The 14,851-nt window shown below is 41.4% G+C and overlaps 1 protein-coding gene across 2 annotated transcripts in view; it reads right to left on the bottom strand.

The window, feature by feature from the left end:
- Nucleotides 1-348: 348 nt before the first annotated feature.
- The window catches only part of otud7b (OTU deubiquitinase 7B), a 46,270-nt gene continuing 31,767 nt past the window's right edge, over nt 349-14,851 (bottom strand). For both annotated transcript variants that reach the window (XM_085292647.1, XM_085292648.1), the window contains 6 exons: nt 12,427-12,533; nt 11,970-12,097; nt 10,051-10,200; nt 8,890-9,004; nt 6,605-6,683; nt 349-5,858 (listed from right to left, as the gene is read on the bottom strand). In XM_085292647.1, coding sequence (XP_085148773.1) covers nt 4,389-5,858; nt 6,605-6,683; nt 8,890-9,004; nt 10,051-10,200; nt 11,970-12,097; nt 12,427-12,533 — 2,049 coding nt within the window. In that variant the 3' untranslated portion in view covers nt 349-4,388. The remainder of the gene's footprint in view (nt 5,859-6,604; nt 6,684-8,889; nt 9,005-10,050; nt 10,201-11,969; nt 12,098-12,426; nt 12,534-14,851) is intronic.

The following is a 14,851-nucleotide window of genomic DNA, read 5'->3' as shown; positions in this document are numbered from 1 at the left end:
CTTAAGTAGGTTTGTGCCAGAAACTTCTATTGCTTTAAAGGTGTTTGGGACCATCCTTAACGACTCTCTGCCCCTTTGAGTCAGTTGTACAGTTAATGTGGTTCATGAATCTGAGTGGGATGGACGCCTCTTTGGTGAGGTGAGAATGACTTGTTGATGACTGTTCTGTGCTTGGTCCCCCAATTTAGGTTTAAGGTGTATGGACTCAATTCTGCAGTAGCTCTTCAACATTATGGATTCATTTCATAGCACAAACTTTGTGGCTTTACCTTTTACAACTAAAGAATTTGGAGATTTTTTACAAAAGAAACTTTGCTTATGAAAAGCACATGAAAGAGAAAACAAAGCTTTCTTTAATACAATGAGAATTTATTCAAACGGTGCAAAAAAATTAATAATTATAATAATAATAACAACCTAACATAAAATCTGATGTTCTTTCTGTCCAGATTGCACTGTCACACAGCCTTAGAGCTCTCCTCTCAAAACTAAAAGGAAAAAAGAAAAATATTTATTCGATAAAAATAAAATAAATAAAATAAAACCAACTAAAATACCAGGACAGCTGAAATTAAGCTCCGATAATGCACAAATTTGGTAGAATGTTTTGCCATTTACATGCAACATTTTCAGTCCCATGCAACTCAAAAGTATTCCATGTTAATGTTTCTGAGGAGGAATCTTCTGCTCTCACAGAAACGACAGTGTCAACGATATAGAAAAATATAATCGGATCGGTTTTGTCACCAAACTAATTCTGAGCCATTTCTCTTCTGGTTTGGAGGAAATGAGCTGGGTCAATATCACCTGGCACAGGAAATGGTTGCTGCAGCAAATAAAACCTCATTTACAAATTAAAGAAGAAGAAAAAAAAAGGGCAATAAAATAAAAGCCAGACTGCTAGACAATTAGCCATGTGAGAAAGAACATCCTAAAATCATTTCAACTAAACATTCCACAAGGAACCCTATTTAAAAAAAAAAAATCTCACTATAAATATATATTCTCGAATTATTAGGTCAGCATTGAGGAAATTAGTTTGCAATGAGAGAGCCTCGAGTATGAAAAGGCTCGTCTGCGGGGTCACCTTCAACAGCCAAAATGTCTTTATTCCTAACGCCAGTTATACCCCAAATACAGCCTCTTACAATCCCGACCTGTTTTCATGTCCAACAATATACATTCTTACCCTTTAAAAACACTGTAAAACTTTGGGCTTACAAAAATAACTCCGAACATATTTATACATCCTCTCACTGTTTTTTTTTTTTTTTCTTCAATACAAAAAAAGTGTTCGTAGCCTGTAAAGTCTGATGTTTTACATGTTTCTGAGGCATCCATGTCATTGCAAAAAAATTAAATTGAAAAAAGGTTTGTAAGCTAATTATTACTATGGAGGGAAGGAAAGGGTATGCACACATACACATAAAAAAATAATTAAATTTAAAAAAACAAAAAACAAAACAGGCATCAGCACTCAGAGAAACGCTTGCCGGTCGGGTCTCATCTCAATGAAAACAAATCCACTTTCATGAACACATGATGACACACAAACACAGCAAATGCCTTTTGGGGAAAGAGCAAAAAGTCAGTGTTTTAATGTTGTTAAAGCTATAAAGCACAGCAAAAAGAAAAAAGCTGAAGAAATTCTGGTCCTTTGACCAGCATTAGAGAAAATACTGTGTTACACAGAGTGAAATTAAGCCTGAAGAAATTAGTCAGAAACATTTGGTTTTTGTGTGTTTGCAGGTTTGCAGGAGAGAAAAGTACAAACCAAGAAAAACGAAAGAAGGGCGCCCTCGTTTGGAAGAGGCAGTGTATTGCAGACTGAATTGTGCTTCTCTAAAGCCCTTTGCAGACACCCTGATCCTTTTCTGTAAAAGGTCACAACAGCAAATCTACGAGGCCAACTGCCAGTTGAGGTTTAGGTTTAGGTATGCTTTTGTTTTGAGGCCGGTCACGCGGGAGCCAGCTGTGCTCCAGCTGCAGGTGAGGATTACTGTATTCTTTTAGGTTTAGTAAGTAATGTGGGAATTGTACTAAAATGAAAACATTGACTGACACTAGCTCAGCTCATCAGAGAAAACCAGAAACACAAATTACAGCCACGTCACGACATCTCTGACTGTGTTACTTATTTGATACTTCTTTCTTTACTCAGTCCAGAAGAGACAGACCTCTTTCTCTGAATCTGATGTGGCGGTTCAGACTGCGAATTAAACACAGTCAGACTTCTCGAGCTGACGTAAAGTATTTTGCACATATGGATGTACACAGTGGATCTCTCCATCAGTGTCGCCAGTGTTAGAAAGCAATAACAGCATGATGTCAAGTATCTCACGTCTGAAAAGGACAAGAGTACAACAACCAGAGTTGCTCTGTCAAAGTTAATCACCATAGCTTAATTACAGGGGGAAATAATAAATATTAGAAATTAATTTGTCAACAACTAAAACAGTCTTAAAGAAAAAAAGAAGAAGAAAAAAATCAAACTGAACACTTCATCAGACTCATGAAATAATTTGCTGAGTTTTGGGTACAGAATTTGTGAAAACCGCAGGCAAGCAGTGGATACTTGAAGTCGGCCTCTTGGTTTGCAAATGCTGAAAAAAGGCAACTGGGACACTGAGCGAGATGGTGACACCATCTTCTGCGTCCTGCAACAAAAAATCGTCTGACCCGTGGTCTCCGACTTCCCAGAACCAGAGGTGGCAGTGTCTGCACCAACTAAAAACCAGTAAAGCTCTGAGTTCACAGACATCAGGAAAAGTGCTCAAATTTGTGCAAAAACAACCAACTTTGACAGACCGAATGCAAAAATAAAAAACAAAAACAAAAAAAACTTCAGCAGAACCTCTAAATTTGCAGTAAATAGCCAAACCAATAAGCAGCTAATTAATCAGAACACCTTATTAATTAAAATTTCAGGGGAGACCACATAAAACATGTTTTACATTTCTAAACCTTCAGAGAGAACAGAGGGAAAATATTATAAAATTAATATTTAAAAAAAAAACAACAAAAAAACCCCCAGAATTTGTTAATACCATGTCAGTTTCTCACATCCAGGCGAGTGTTTGTGTCAGTTTGCGTCATGGAGAGAGAAATCGCCACTGATTAACGCAACATGTTTGGTAACAAAGCCATAAATTTTCTCCTAAAAAAAAATCCCAAAATGTGCTTACTAATGTTCAACTAAATTAAGTTATTGACTGTTGTCTCCAAAAATCTGCTGTTCTGAACGTTAAGTTTCATCTCACATTTCACATATTATTGCATCTCGAGGCCACACAAACATCAACCATTGTAACAGGAAACAGGAAGACCCGAGTACAAAAAGAAAAACATTCCAACAAACAGAAGAAATACTCTGGACCGGGACAGTACCTTACCATCGTACTATGTTTCTATCTTGTCTTTGATCTATGATGCCCGGTCAATCATGTGACCTGGTCAATAGCTCTTAATATTAAAGAAAAAAAAAAGGGGGGGGGGGGGGAGGGGGGCTGACATCTTCATAATCCAATTTACAGCATTGGACAAAAATGCAGATTTTTTTTAAGTGATAGTTACTTTGCCCGAATGAGTGCAGTGCAGAGCAGTCGTCTTAAACGCGTTCTGTAACATTAGCACCGCAGCAGCCTACAGAACGCTTATCATGAGCATCACACGACAGTTTCAGTGTGCATTTTATGCGACAAAAGAGGAAAAAAAGCAACTCGACGAGGATTAATTGTGCTGTTTCCCGAGGTACAAGCATCTAATGATAATAGTGTTAATATCTGTATCTGTAACACTGAAATCACCTTATAACCAGACGTGACTTCAAACATCCCTTAATGAACCAATCCAATCATCACAGAATAGAAATGGAGCAGAGACACTCACGCCTTTTCCGTTTGTGCTTGCATCTCTGTTTATGTTGTAGTGTAAGTATTACTTAGTGTGGATGTGTGTTCTGTACATGTATTGATGAGTGTCATGTATGATGCCTGCCATATACATTCGCTCCACTAGGAGGAGATAGTAGCAAGGCGTTCCAACTCCAAGACTTGAGGAGAGTTTGCAGTTCTCTCTCTCACGCGCGCACACACACACACGCGCACACACACAGACACACACACTCGTACACAACGCCTGCATAAGAGCCACAGCAAAATGTAACAGAAGTGCAGTTTACTCTACGGTCTAACGTGACCCTGGCAGTCAAAGACCACCTTGTGTATCCTGTAGTTATGTAGCCTCACTTGGTACTTTCAACAGGTAATGACACGGCTAAGAATAAAAGATGAGGGAGGTGGTTGCCCTGTCCCTCGTCCATCCACAGGCTGATCCGCTCCAGTCGTGAAAAAGGCCACTCGTCAAATTCAAGCCACAACGGGGTCTGCTCAGAACCTGTGGATGGCCGGTTCTGTCTCCCTCTTCTTCAGCTCTTCCCGGTAACAGTAGGAGCAGTAGTTGCCCGTCTCGGGGTGTCCGTAGTAGTTGCAGTTGGGTGTCCGACAGCGGCTGGACTGCAGGCCGGCCAATCCGCTAGCACTGCCCAACGAGTAGTGTCTGACAGGGGGCTGCCCGTTCCGACAGTCTAGATTGGAGCTCATGTCCCGGAAGCCGTTGGTGTAGTTCCCAGTGGTGAGTTCAGCCCCGGGGTAGTCCGGTGGGTCGAATTCGGGGGGATATGAGGGTGCGAGGCGGGAAGGACTGAGGGAGGAGGGGCCTTGCGAGTTATTGTACTGGGGATGGGAGGGAGGCTGTGCAGTGGGGCCGTGCCGGGGGAGGGTTGCATACGAGGGGAGGCCAGGGTAAGAGATTGCCGAGGAGCCACCAGCTAGCTGGCGTCGATTATCAACGTAGCTATGCATGTGAAGATGCTGGGTCAGGGGGGCTGCAGGAAGAGGCTGGTCAATGAAGGAGGGCCTGGGGATGGGCACAACAGCCGAGTACATAGAGGGACTCAAAGGAGACAGCTTAAGCGTGTTGAAGGAAGGCGACGAGTTCTCCGATAGCTCCTCTTTGGGCTCGTAAGGCCGGTAACTTAGCTCTGAACAACCAACCACCTCCTTCTTGGGGGGTTGGAGGCTGTTAGCGATGCTTTTCCTCTCTGCCTCGCGGCGCTGTTGTTCCTGCTCAGCCCGGAAGCGCTCCTCTGCATCGGCGAGGTAACGCTGGATCATCTCCTCCTGGAAGGGCTGCCTGTTGCTGGTGGTGAGGAGGCTGGCAAAGATGAACTTCCTCTCCCCCTGCATGGCGGCCCGCAGGATGCCGAGGCTGACCTTCACATCGGCGCTGTACTTGTAGGGCTCGCTCTCAGTGCTGCTCCCACCACTGCTGCTCATGCTGCTCCCGGCTCCATTGAGACGCTCGCTGCCCGAGGAGGGAGAGCCTTTCCCAGAATCCTCAGAGGCGTGGGCAGAAGGCGAGCTATCCTTGCTGCCCTTCCTCCCTCTAAATGAGCCTTTCTTCTTCTCCCCACCCTCTTGCTTGGCACCTCCAGCTCCAACATTTTTTCCTGGCATCAGCCCACCCACGTTTTTCTTAAACTTGCTGCCCAGGCTCTTTCCAAAACTGCCAAGCTTATTGGCCACAGAGTCTGCCCTCTTCTTGTCTTTATCCTTGTCCTTCTCCTTCTTGGTTTTGTCCTTCCCTGCTGATCCACTGCTGGATGAACTAGATGAAGAGGAGGAGCTGTTCTTGGCCAAAGATCCCCCTCCATTGACTGTTGATCCTGTGGTTGTGTCTCCGTTGCCATTGGAGCTGCTGCTGACAGACTCCTTGTCCGATTCTCCGGAGTCAGGAGGCGACCGGGCATCTTCTCCAGCTGATGCCGTAGGAGACTCCGGCTGGGCCAGCGGGGCTTGCTGCAACAAACAAAGCAGAACAAGTTCTAGTGAAAAAAATTGCAGACAAGTAGGAGAAAATTATACAACTATATAACCAAGGTCCACCACATTTATGGCAGAAGAAAGGTATGAAGAAAGTGAAAAAAGTGATTCAAGAAGCTCTTTTTTGCTCCCAAATGCTGAAAAAAAAAAAAAAAAACATGTCCAGATGTCATTTAACTTCTACAAACATGACCTGCAGTGATGCAGTGACCGAAATCAGATAAATGCACCATTTTTCAGAAACTAAGCCATCACGTGGCTATCCTGTGGAAACAGAAAAACTCCCTCTAACAACACAGGGCTTCATGTAAGCTGCCATTCCTTGTAGCATAACCATGAAACTGCTATGAACTTGCTCGTCCGAGCTTCCTGACGTTACCACATGGGACACAAGAGGAGCTTTGTGATAGTGTTTACATGGCGTGACTTTTTGACCTGAACGGGCCACTGTTGTTTGTTTTCACATATACAGCAGTCAGAGGGAGAGCTGGCCCAAAGGAAAAGGAAAGAAATTCTGCTCTTGTTTGTAATAATTGAAGGAATTAACATTCATCACCAACCCCTGAAGCATTTATCTGATTACATCAGGATTTAGTTCCTTTTCTAATAACCCAAAACCAGATTTGTCTGGCAAAGTATTAAAGAAGTCTTCAATTCTGAGCCATCTTCCTCAGCTAACTTGTCAGCCATTTCACAAGAAGTGCTGGATTAAAAATCCTTACCTCGCATGGCAGGGGCAGCCAGGTGACCGTCATGTAGCTGTGCAACATCTGGAGCTTGGCCTCCAAAGAAAGAGCCACACTGGGTCGAAGGGGGAAGGAAAGGGAGAGAGAGAGAAAAACAAGGTAAAGTTCAGTGAGAGGGAACTTTCTGCCAGGGCTTCCTGTGCTAATGGAAAAGTAATTACTGTTGTTGTTTGGGTAGCCGATCACGTTATTTTTATAATGTAACAGCGTTTTTGTCATTACACAGACAACAGTCATGAGCTGGATTCTAAAGCATCATAATAACGGGCAGAAAAATAGATACAAAACAAGCTGCAAAGGGAAGTCAACAACAAAAACACAGCGGTGAAGAGAGATTTAGGTCTTACAGTGAGAACAAGATGTGAAAGCATAAAAACAGAACATAAGTTGTTTCATGTGATAAATGGCAGTCAGTTGCCTTCTTAGAGTGAACCTACATCTACAGCTATATCTATCAAATAAGGAGGTTGGCATACGTATAAGTAATCCCTGGTGAGCCTAAAGTTCAGGCTGCTGTAAATGTTCAATTTCTGATGGGGTTTTTTTTTTTCATTTTTGGTTCTGAATGATGTCATTAAGCAACAATGTCTCTAATATGGTCACCTCGGATACGCAGCATTGTCGTTAAGCATAAGAAAGCTGGGCAATACTTTTAATTGCTCATAAATAAACAGTAACAAGTAAATTTTGCCATTTAATGTAACATTCACTGTATTTTTTTTCTTTTGTTGTAAATTTGCCCTGTGTAATGTTGAGGAGATGCTGATTAATTGCACCATTATTCGAATAAGTAAAGGAAATACTTATTTCTTGTCTTATTTCTTCTATTTTATTCTTTACTTGTGTGTGAATCTGCATACTCCATTTTTCACTTTCCTGCTGGAACACATGAATTTCCTTAATGAGGATAATAAAGGATATTTCTATTATTTCCATTTCTATTATATAACAGCATAACAACAGACTGAGGACAGCTAAACACTGCAGTGCATCTATAAATATAATTGTGGTTGGCTTTTAAAAAACTGAAATTTATATTACTATTACTTGTTTTACAAATATTAAAAAGACAGATGTCTTTTTCCCCCATGTTTTACAATCGTAAACAAGCAAATAGCTTCAAGTACGTGACATATACAACCGTGTGTGCATGTCATCAAAATCTGCCTCGAAGACTCGCCTCCATCTCACCCTGCCCCTAGCATCCTCCTCTGTCACGCCAACAGTCTGCATGTCCTCCGTCACTGTATCCATGAATCTTATCTGAGGTGTTCTTTTCTCCTCCTACCAGGCAGCTCCATGTACATCATCTGTCTAATATATCCACTGTCCCTCCTCTGCACATGTCCAAACAATCTCAGCCTTGCCTCGCTCGACCTGAGCCGTCCCTCTGATGCACTGACTTCTAATCCTGTCATTCCTGTTCACTCCAAGTAAAAATCTTAACATCCTTGGCTCGGCTCTGCCTCCTCTTTTTTTTCTTTTTCTTTTTAGTGCCACCATGACCAAACCACCCATCATAGCAGGTCTTATTACCATCTTGTAAACCTGCCCTTTCACTCAGATAAGCCATCTTTCTCACTGCCTATCAACTCACAATTAATGATGGGTATTATAAAGTGTGACCAAAAGTCACTTTAAAATAAGCTCCTGTACAAAATAAGGAATTAATCCAAACAGTGACTCATAGAAAGCTGCTCTGTCAGAGTCCCCGAGTACAAAGACTGAGCTGGAAATAATGAGAATACGTGCTCTTTAAAGGTAAAGTTAAAATAAAGTAAGTAAAGACTCACATGGATCTAAATGGTGGAGTAAATGGCAAAATCACTAAAAGCATCTCATTGTCGTATACTCTTGTTGTGCTATGGCCTTTTAAGTCAATGACCTTTTCAAACAATGTTAACAGCCACTCACATAACATCATCTCAGCCCGCCGTTTCATCTGAATAAGACCTCTGGTGTCACTCACTGACGTAAATAGGGTGGAAGGTTTTTTTTTTTTTGCAGAGCGGCTATTTTAGTGCTCGTTCCTCTGGTTCATTCATAGAGAAGCGTCTGAGCTAATCTAATTGTCACTAATCTGGAGTCAGCAGTCAATCCCTACACACCGAGACTCGTGTTAAAGAGACAGCTGTCAATAAGGGCAAGCACGCACAAGTGAGCATGTGCCACTCTAGTTGTTAACCGTGTCCTTTGTAAGTGACAAACCAAACAGAACAGACAACCAAAGCTGGATTTAAAAAAGTAAAATCTTTTTGTACCTTGCTAGCATCACGTTGTCTGTGTCATCTTTCCCCCACTCCCAGTCCTTCCCTGGATCCACAGCAAAGTGCAGTGGCAGCATTTTGTGCTCTGAGTCAGTGAGAGGGATCACAACTGCTGGTGGAAACAAGAATAAACATCAGAAAACAATAAAAAAATACACCTACATAAGTGAGGACTGTGGGCAAACAGCATCTTTCATCTCCTATTTAATATTTAGCAGTTGGCTTTGGATGGTTTTGAGTTTTCTGTGCAGTGAATTTCAAGTATAGAACTGTGCATAAAATCAGGATTTAGACTCCACTCTTGCAATCGGAAAACATTAAATCACTGCATGGTCTGAATTCCCATGCTATTGACATTAGCATGGGAATTCAGACTATGGCTGCGTCCTTATTTGATTGCAAATCCTTCCAAGGCTGCATCAGGAGTAGTATAAACAAGGCTCCCCACAAATGTGACTCGACCTATCCCAAGATTCACTGCATGCCAAAGAAGTCACAAAGTGAAGGAGCAGACCAGCCACGTCCGAGCCAGAAGCACAGCCTTGGATTCCTGGGGTCACTGGGGTTTTTTTGTGGGCAGTTTTTTAGTGTGCAAATACTGTCAGAGGCATTCACCGTAGTTTAGCCAAGTTCAGGCGAGAGTGCAGTACTTACAAAAAGAGAAGAGAGCTGTGACTAAATGGAAAACCAATCTACACATGAGTGTGCTGGTGCTCTAATGTTAATAATATCTTTTTTTTCCAGTTGTTTAAAAACAACAACAACACAAAAACACATTTTAAAAATATCCCAGTTAGCATCATTACTGGACCCCTGATAACATCTTTCATCTTGTATTTTTAGCCCAACCTGGAGCTGAGCTCCATGGATCATGGAAGCCCAGTTCTCTTTAGTCATCATTCCCAAATAAATCATCAAGAACAATACGCAAAAAGGACTTCCCCATCAAGCAGCGGCACCAAGCTGTAAAGTAAGAAAGAAACCCCTAGTGCTTACTAGAAACTCATCAACTTCTCTGGGGGAATATTTGTATAAGCATTCCCCTGATTGATGTACTCGCCTTTATGGCTTTAAGATATCAGCTGCTTACTACCAGCCCTTGAAAAAGGAATCAATATTTATGCGATCATTTTAAAGGATGATGGAGAGCATCACCTTGCTCTTTCGAGCTGTCCTTCTGTTCCATGGAGACCAGAGCAGAGAAGTGCGCCTGATCGTATGCCAGGACCAGCGGAGAGCGGTGGCACTTGGCAGCTGGCACTTCCAGCGGTAGGTAGATGCCTCCGAATGGGATGGGAGCAAAAGCTGGAGGGTGAGTAATAAGCACATTAAACATCTGCGAAACGGGACCTCAGCTCTGTTTCTCAGTCAGTAAAGCACAACAGAAACATACGAGTAAACAATAAAGATATACAAGGACAATACCTCACTTGTTGGAAGATTTTTAATCTACTTGAAATGGAAAAGATCATTATCAAAAAACAACAACAGCTACTAAAAGATAGCAAACTGTTCATGCTTCAGTTTATTCCCAAGAATGCTGGTTTCACATTTGTTTTTCCAAACAAAGTGCTCCAATATATTTATTTAACCTTATTCCACAAGGAAGTGAAACTCTAATGTTATTAAGATGAGTCTTTTGTGAGACCTGTCCTGGGACGAGACAGGCAAGCCGTCACAGCCCAGCTGTAACCAGAGAAACCCTCTGAAGCACGGGGAAAACCTAAAAGGCTGCCAGGAGTTCATACTGTTTGTTTTAACTTTAAGATATCAGAAGGGCAGAGTTCATTTGAAATACTGCAATCATGAATCATGGATTATCTGGTTCAAAGCTTTTGTTTGGCCTCAGTTTTGTAATCTGTAAATGACAAACATCTACACTCCTGTTCACAGAAAAATAGTCTTAAAAAAAGCTGAGCTCATCTGGAATCTTAATCCCACGTGAATGTACCCAACTAATTTCCACTAACGCTGGAAAACACAGTTTTTCATAAACTGGCTGCTCATACAAATAAAACTAGCCTTTACATCACTTTGAGATTGTTGTGCTGCAGCTGCTAATGTTTTCTGGTTCCGTGACTTTATGAAAAGCCCATTTCTGGTCTGTGACTTCATATCTTTCATAAGCTGGAGATTCGAGGATCCAAATGAAGACAGATTATGATCTTTGAAGGGGAAAAATACATTTTCTGGGTATAAGTGGACAGAAAATAAACAGGCCCTGCTACATTTGTGTAAGGAGGCCGGCAACACCACTTTTGTGTCTTCCATCAACAGCTTTCATCGCTTTCTGTCTCAGCTAGCCTGTTAGCTTGAAGCTGCAGCATGTGCACAGAAAGACTGTCGATGTGCAGACCACGGCTTCAGTGGGTCATTGGGAATTAAAAAAAAAACAAAACATACAGGAAACACCTTTAGTTGTACCGTAGTTTTTGTCAGTTTGGTCAAATCAACAATCCCACCCACTGATAGTGAAGATGACCCACACGAGCAGCTCTAAGGTTTTTACAGATGATGGTCCAAAAAAAAAAAAAAAAAAAAAAACCAGAAGACGGGCTACAGCAGCAGAGGACCACACTGTGTGCCACTCCTGACAGCCAGTAAATGTTGTCAGACTTAGTTAATTTCTGCTGTAACTAATAAGGTGGCAGTTGAGTGTATATTTACTGTAACATCTTTACATGTGTATTGTAATAAGTATTCTGAACTACTTACAACTTGCATCTAATAAAAACCTAAAAATCTACAGTGACATCTTTTTTTAACTCATTGTGTTCACGAGATTTTCCAAAAACCTGACCTCTGACCTTGAGGTAAAGGTTTATTCAAACATCGAAGAGTTTTAGTAAATGTAGCTAAGGCATTAATTTGAAAATCCTACGTCCCCTCGATCTCGGCTTAGAGTGCTCAGAAAGTTGGGTGTTCACGCCGCACGCCTGGAGGGCTGACAACAATCCCTCATCAGACTTTCATGGCTGCAGGTTAAAAATGGAAACTAATGAAAATGGAACATTGAAAAACAATAAAACTAAACTGAAAGTGAAATAATGAAAAGTCTTTTCAGGCTTATTTACCCTCTCCTCCCGAGTCCCTCAGCATGGTGTCAGCGACCACCACGATGGGCCTTCTAAGGACATGAGCCAAGACAAAGACGTGAAACTCCTCCAAACTCTCATAAACCGGCTCGTCTGAAGACTCCACTCTGGAAACAACGACAGCAACAGTTTCTTGTTTATCAGAGATGATTGTTTACACTAAAGATAACAGTTTATTACTACCAACTTGAAACTTTGGCTAACAGTAAAACTTAAAAACCACATTGTGTTAGTGTGGCTTTGGTTTTTATAGCTTTACAGTCACTGCATTCGACCCAGTGGACTTTTTTTTGCCACAGTAAAAAAGCAGATGGACTAATGAGGGCCGGTCACTCAGTTGTGACTGTGAGTGTGCTTGTCTGTTCATGAATAAAAACATGACTGTGACTAAGTGTGCTGGGTTAACAGTCACTGCATTGTCCGGGCCAGGCCTTACCCGTTGGTGCCGTTGGTGCTGTAGTGTATTCTCGGTTCGCTGGAGGCGAGCTTCAACAGTTCATTCCACTCTTTCTGCCACTCCTCCTCCGTGTACACCAGCCCAGACTGAGGAGAAAAGAAGGGCACACACACACACAAACACAACTGCCATTTAGAGAGGCCGTGTCAAATGTCACAAAAGCATGTACTGACGTTATGGCGTCTCACCTCAAGGTTACATGCAGACAATTGAGCCTAGAGCCTTTAGAAACATACTGTCGCTCGTACAGTAGCGACAGAGCAGAGCTGTCAACACATATTCTAAATTTTATTAAATTAAACTGCCATTGGTTCGCGAGAATCAATAATCATCTGTGGAAAATCTGGAAAAGCTGCACTGCTGCTGGCATGAGAAGAGAGCAGTGATCGAGTGTGCAGTTAAACTGACAATTAGGAAACATAAGAGGACAAATATCAGCTGAACAACTCAAGGCAAACGCGTCCAGAGTATGTTAAATGACAGGGATGCCAAATAGGTTAAAGCTCCATATGACCTTTAGATGCAAACTTGAAGCTTGATTTAGACTTTAAATCTTGAGTAGTAACCGGAAACTCCTTTTGTCCCTACACTGCAACCTTCCACGCCATTCAAGACGTCGGGGTATGCGTTGACCCGATTTGTAGTTCCATTTCTTGGGAGGTGCACGTCAGGTTACGTTGAATATTGCGGTGCAGGGTTAAAAAGCTGTTCTGGTTATAACATGGCTCTGACCCAGAAGTACAATTCAGATGTAAGGGATAGATGTGAACTTAACTCTGTCCAAGCTGCTGATCTCAAAGGTTAAATTTATAGTACTGTGTTTAATTCCTGCTATAAGTGGTCAACATTGCCGTTTGCATATAGACCTGTGCTGGTGCGTCTGCATTGCTCTGCCATCACAAGTAAAAGTGAGCTTTCATTTCAAACTTGGAGTTAATAATTTTAAATTCTTCTCCTTCCTGCTTCCACTTTAACAAAATGCAGGAAGGAGAGAAGACTTCAGAACCAACTATGAGCAAAGCAAGAAAAACACAAAGGTCTACACTGACAGCAGACAAGCTATCACATTAGCAAACTGAGCAAGCCAGAGGTAATTAGAGCATATTACATTTTGTTTCACAGAGGTATTACCTTGTTGCTTAACAACGACACGTGTTTATGCTGCATATTACAATTATTATTATAGAAAATTAAAGAGACCTATTACAGATGTTAATGTCTCTGTCACTGCCACACTTACAGGAAGTAACAATAACAACTGTGTGATAATGATGGTAAATAGTTCACAACCCAACACTGCTAAACACAGAGTGATTAACACTCAGAGCCCTGTCTGTAAACATTACAAACTTAGCATAGTGGAACATTAACTCTTCTTACTGAGTAATGAATAGATGAGTGATAAAAACTTCAAGCGCTGCAGGTTCCTGGAGGTTTGAATTTTATGTTGAGGAAAAGATTATTCCATGTTTGTCACAGCAGAGCTTACTCAGCGTATCAACCGGCCATTCTTCTATAGCTTAACCCAATAACTGTATTTGTTAATGCTACATAGAGCTTATAAAGGACATCTCTATGTTGAAATAAATATAGAAGCTATAGAAGCAGTTATATCTCACTCTGGTTTTGTACTCGTGAGGAATTAATGCACAAAGTACGATATTCAAATGTTTTGTTTAAATGAATGGTCAAACTTGATTTTTGGCCAGTTTTGACAGCCACCAAATAAAATCAATGACCTAAATTCACACAGAGCAGCCACAGGCCCGAGCACTGCCCACGGAGCAGCTCCACTAGAGCGTGTTTGGTTTAAGTGATTTGCTTGAGGATGCCTCAGATATTCTGCTGTGAACATTATGCAGTCATTCATGTGGTTTCCTCTTACTGTGGGGTATGTGCATGCTGTCTGCATCCACTTTTTAAAAAAAAACAAAAAAAAAACATACTTGCTGTGCTACAATTTTAAGCTTTCATGAGGATAAAAGTTGTGTTTTGTAAAACAGGCTCTAAAATCCTGTTTTTGACACATTGCGAAAAAGCGTTATCAGCATGCAACTAAGAAAAAAGGTGGAGATACTTGTGCTTAGAGTTACATCTCAGAATCAATGTTTGCATTTGATATGGCCGTCAGTCATGTTGCTATGGCTGCAAAAAAAGGACAAAGGTGACTTTTCATGGTAAAAACAACAATTTTCAAAAGTTAGTTAACCAATAATGAGTTACATGGGAATTTGGTTTGATATGTAAACCTGCAAGTGCCACTTTTTTTTTTTTTTTAAATACAACAGCGCTGCTAAAAATGTTTGAATTTAATCCAGAGTACTGCTGCACAATTAAAAATAAATTTAAAAAATAAAATAATAAATCCTAAATACTGGTCAAAAATGCGGGAAAATAGATTTAC

This window comes from Mchenga conophoros, linkage group LG11 (assembly GCF_057382185.1).
Source record: "Mchenga conophoros isolate Kocher_MC1m ecotype Shallow Benthic linkage group LG11, M_conophoros_male_GT1.1, whole genome shotgun sequence".
Lineage (NCBI taxonomy): Eukaryota > Metazoa > Chordata > Actinopteri > Cichliformes > Cichlidae > Mchenga > Mchenga conophoros.
The sequence above is the reverse complement of the archived record's forward strand: the minus strand, read 5'-3'. Positions and strand labels throughout refer to the sequence as shown.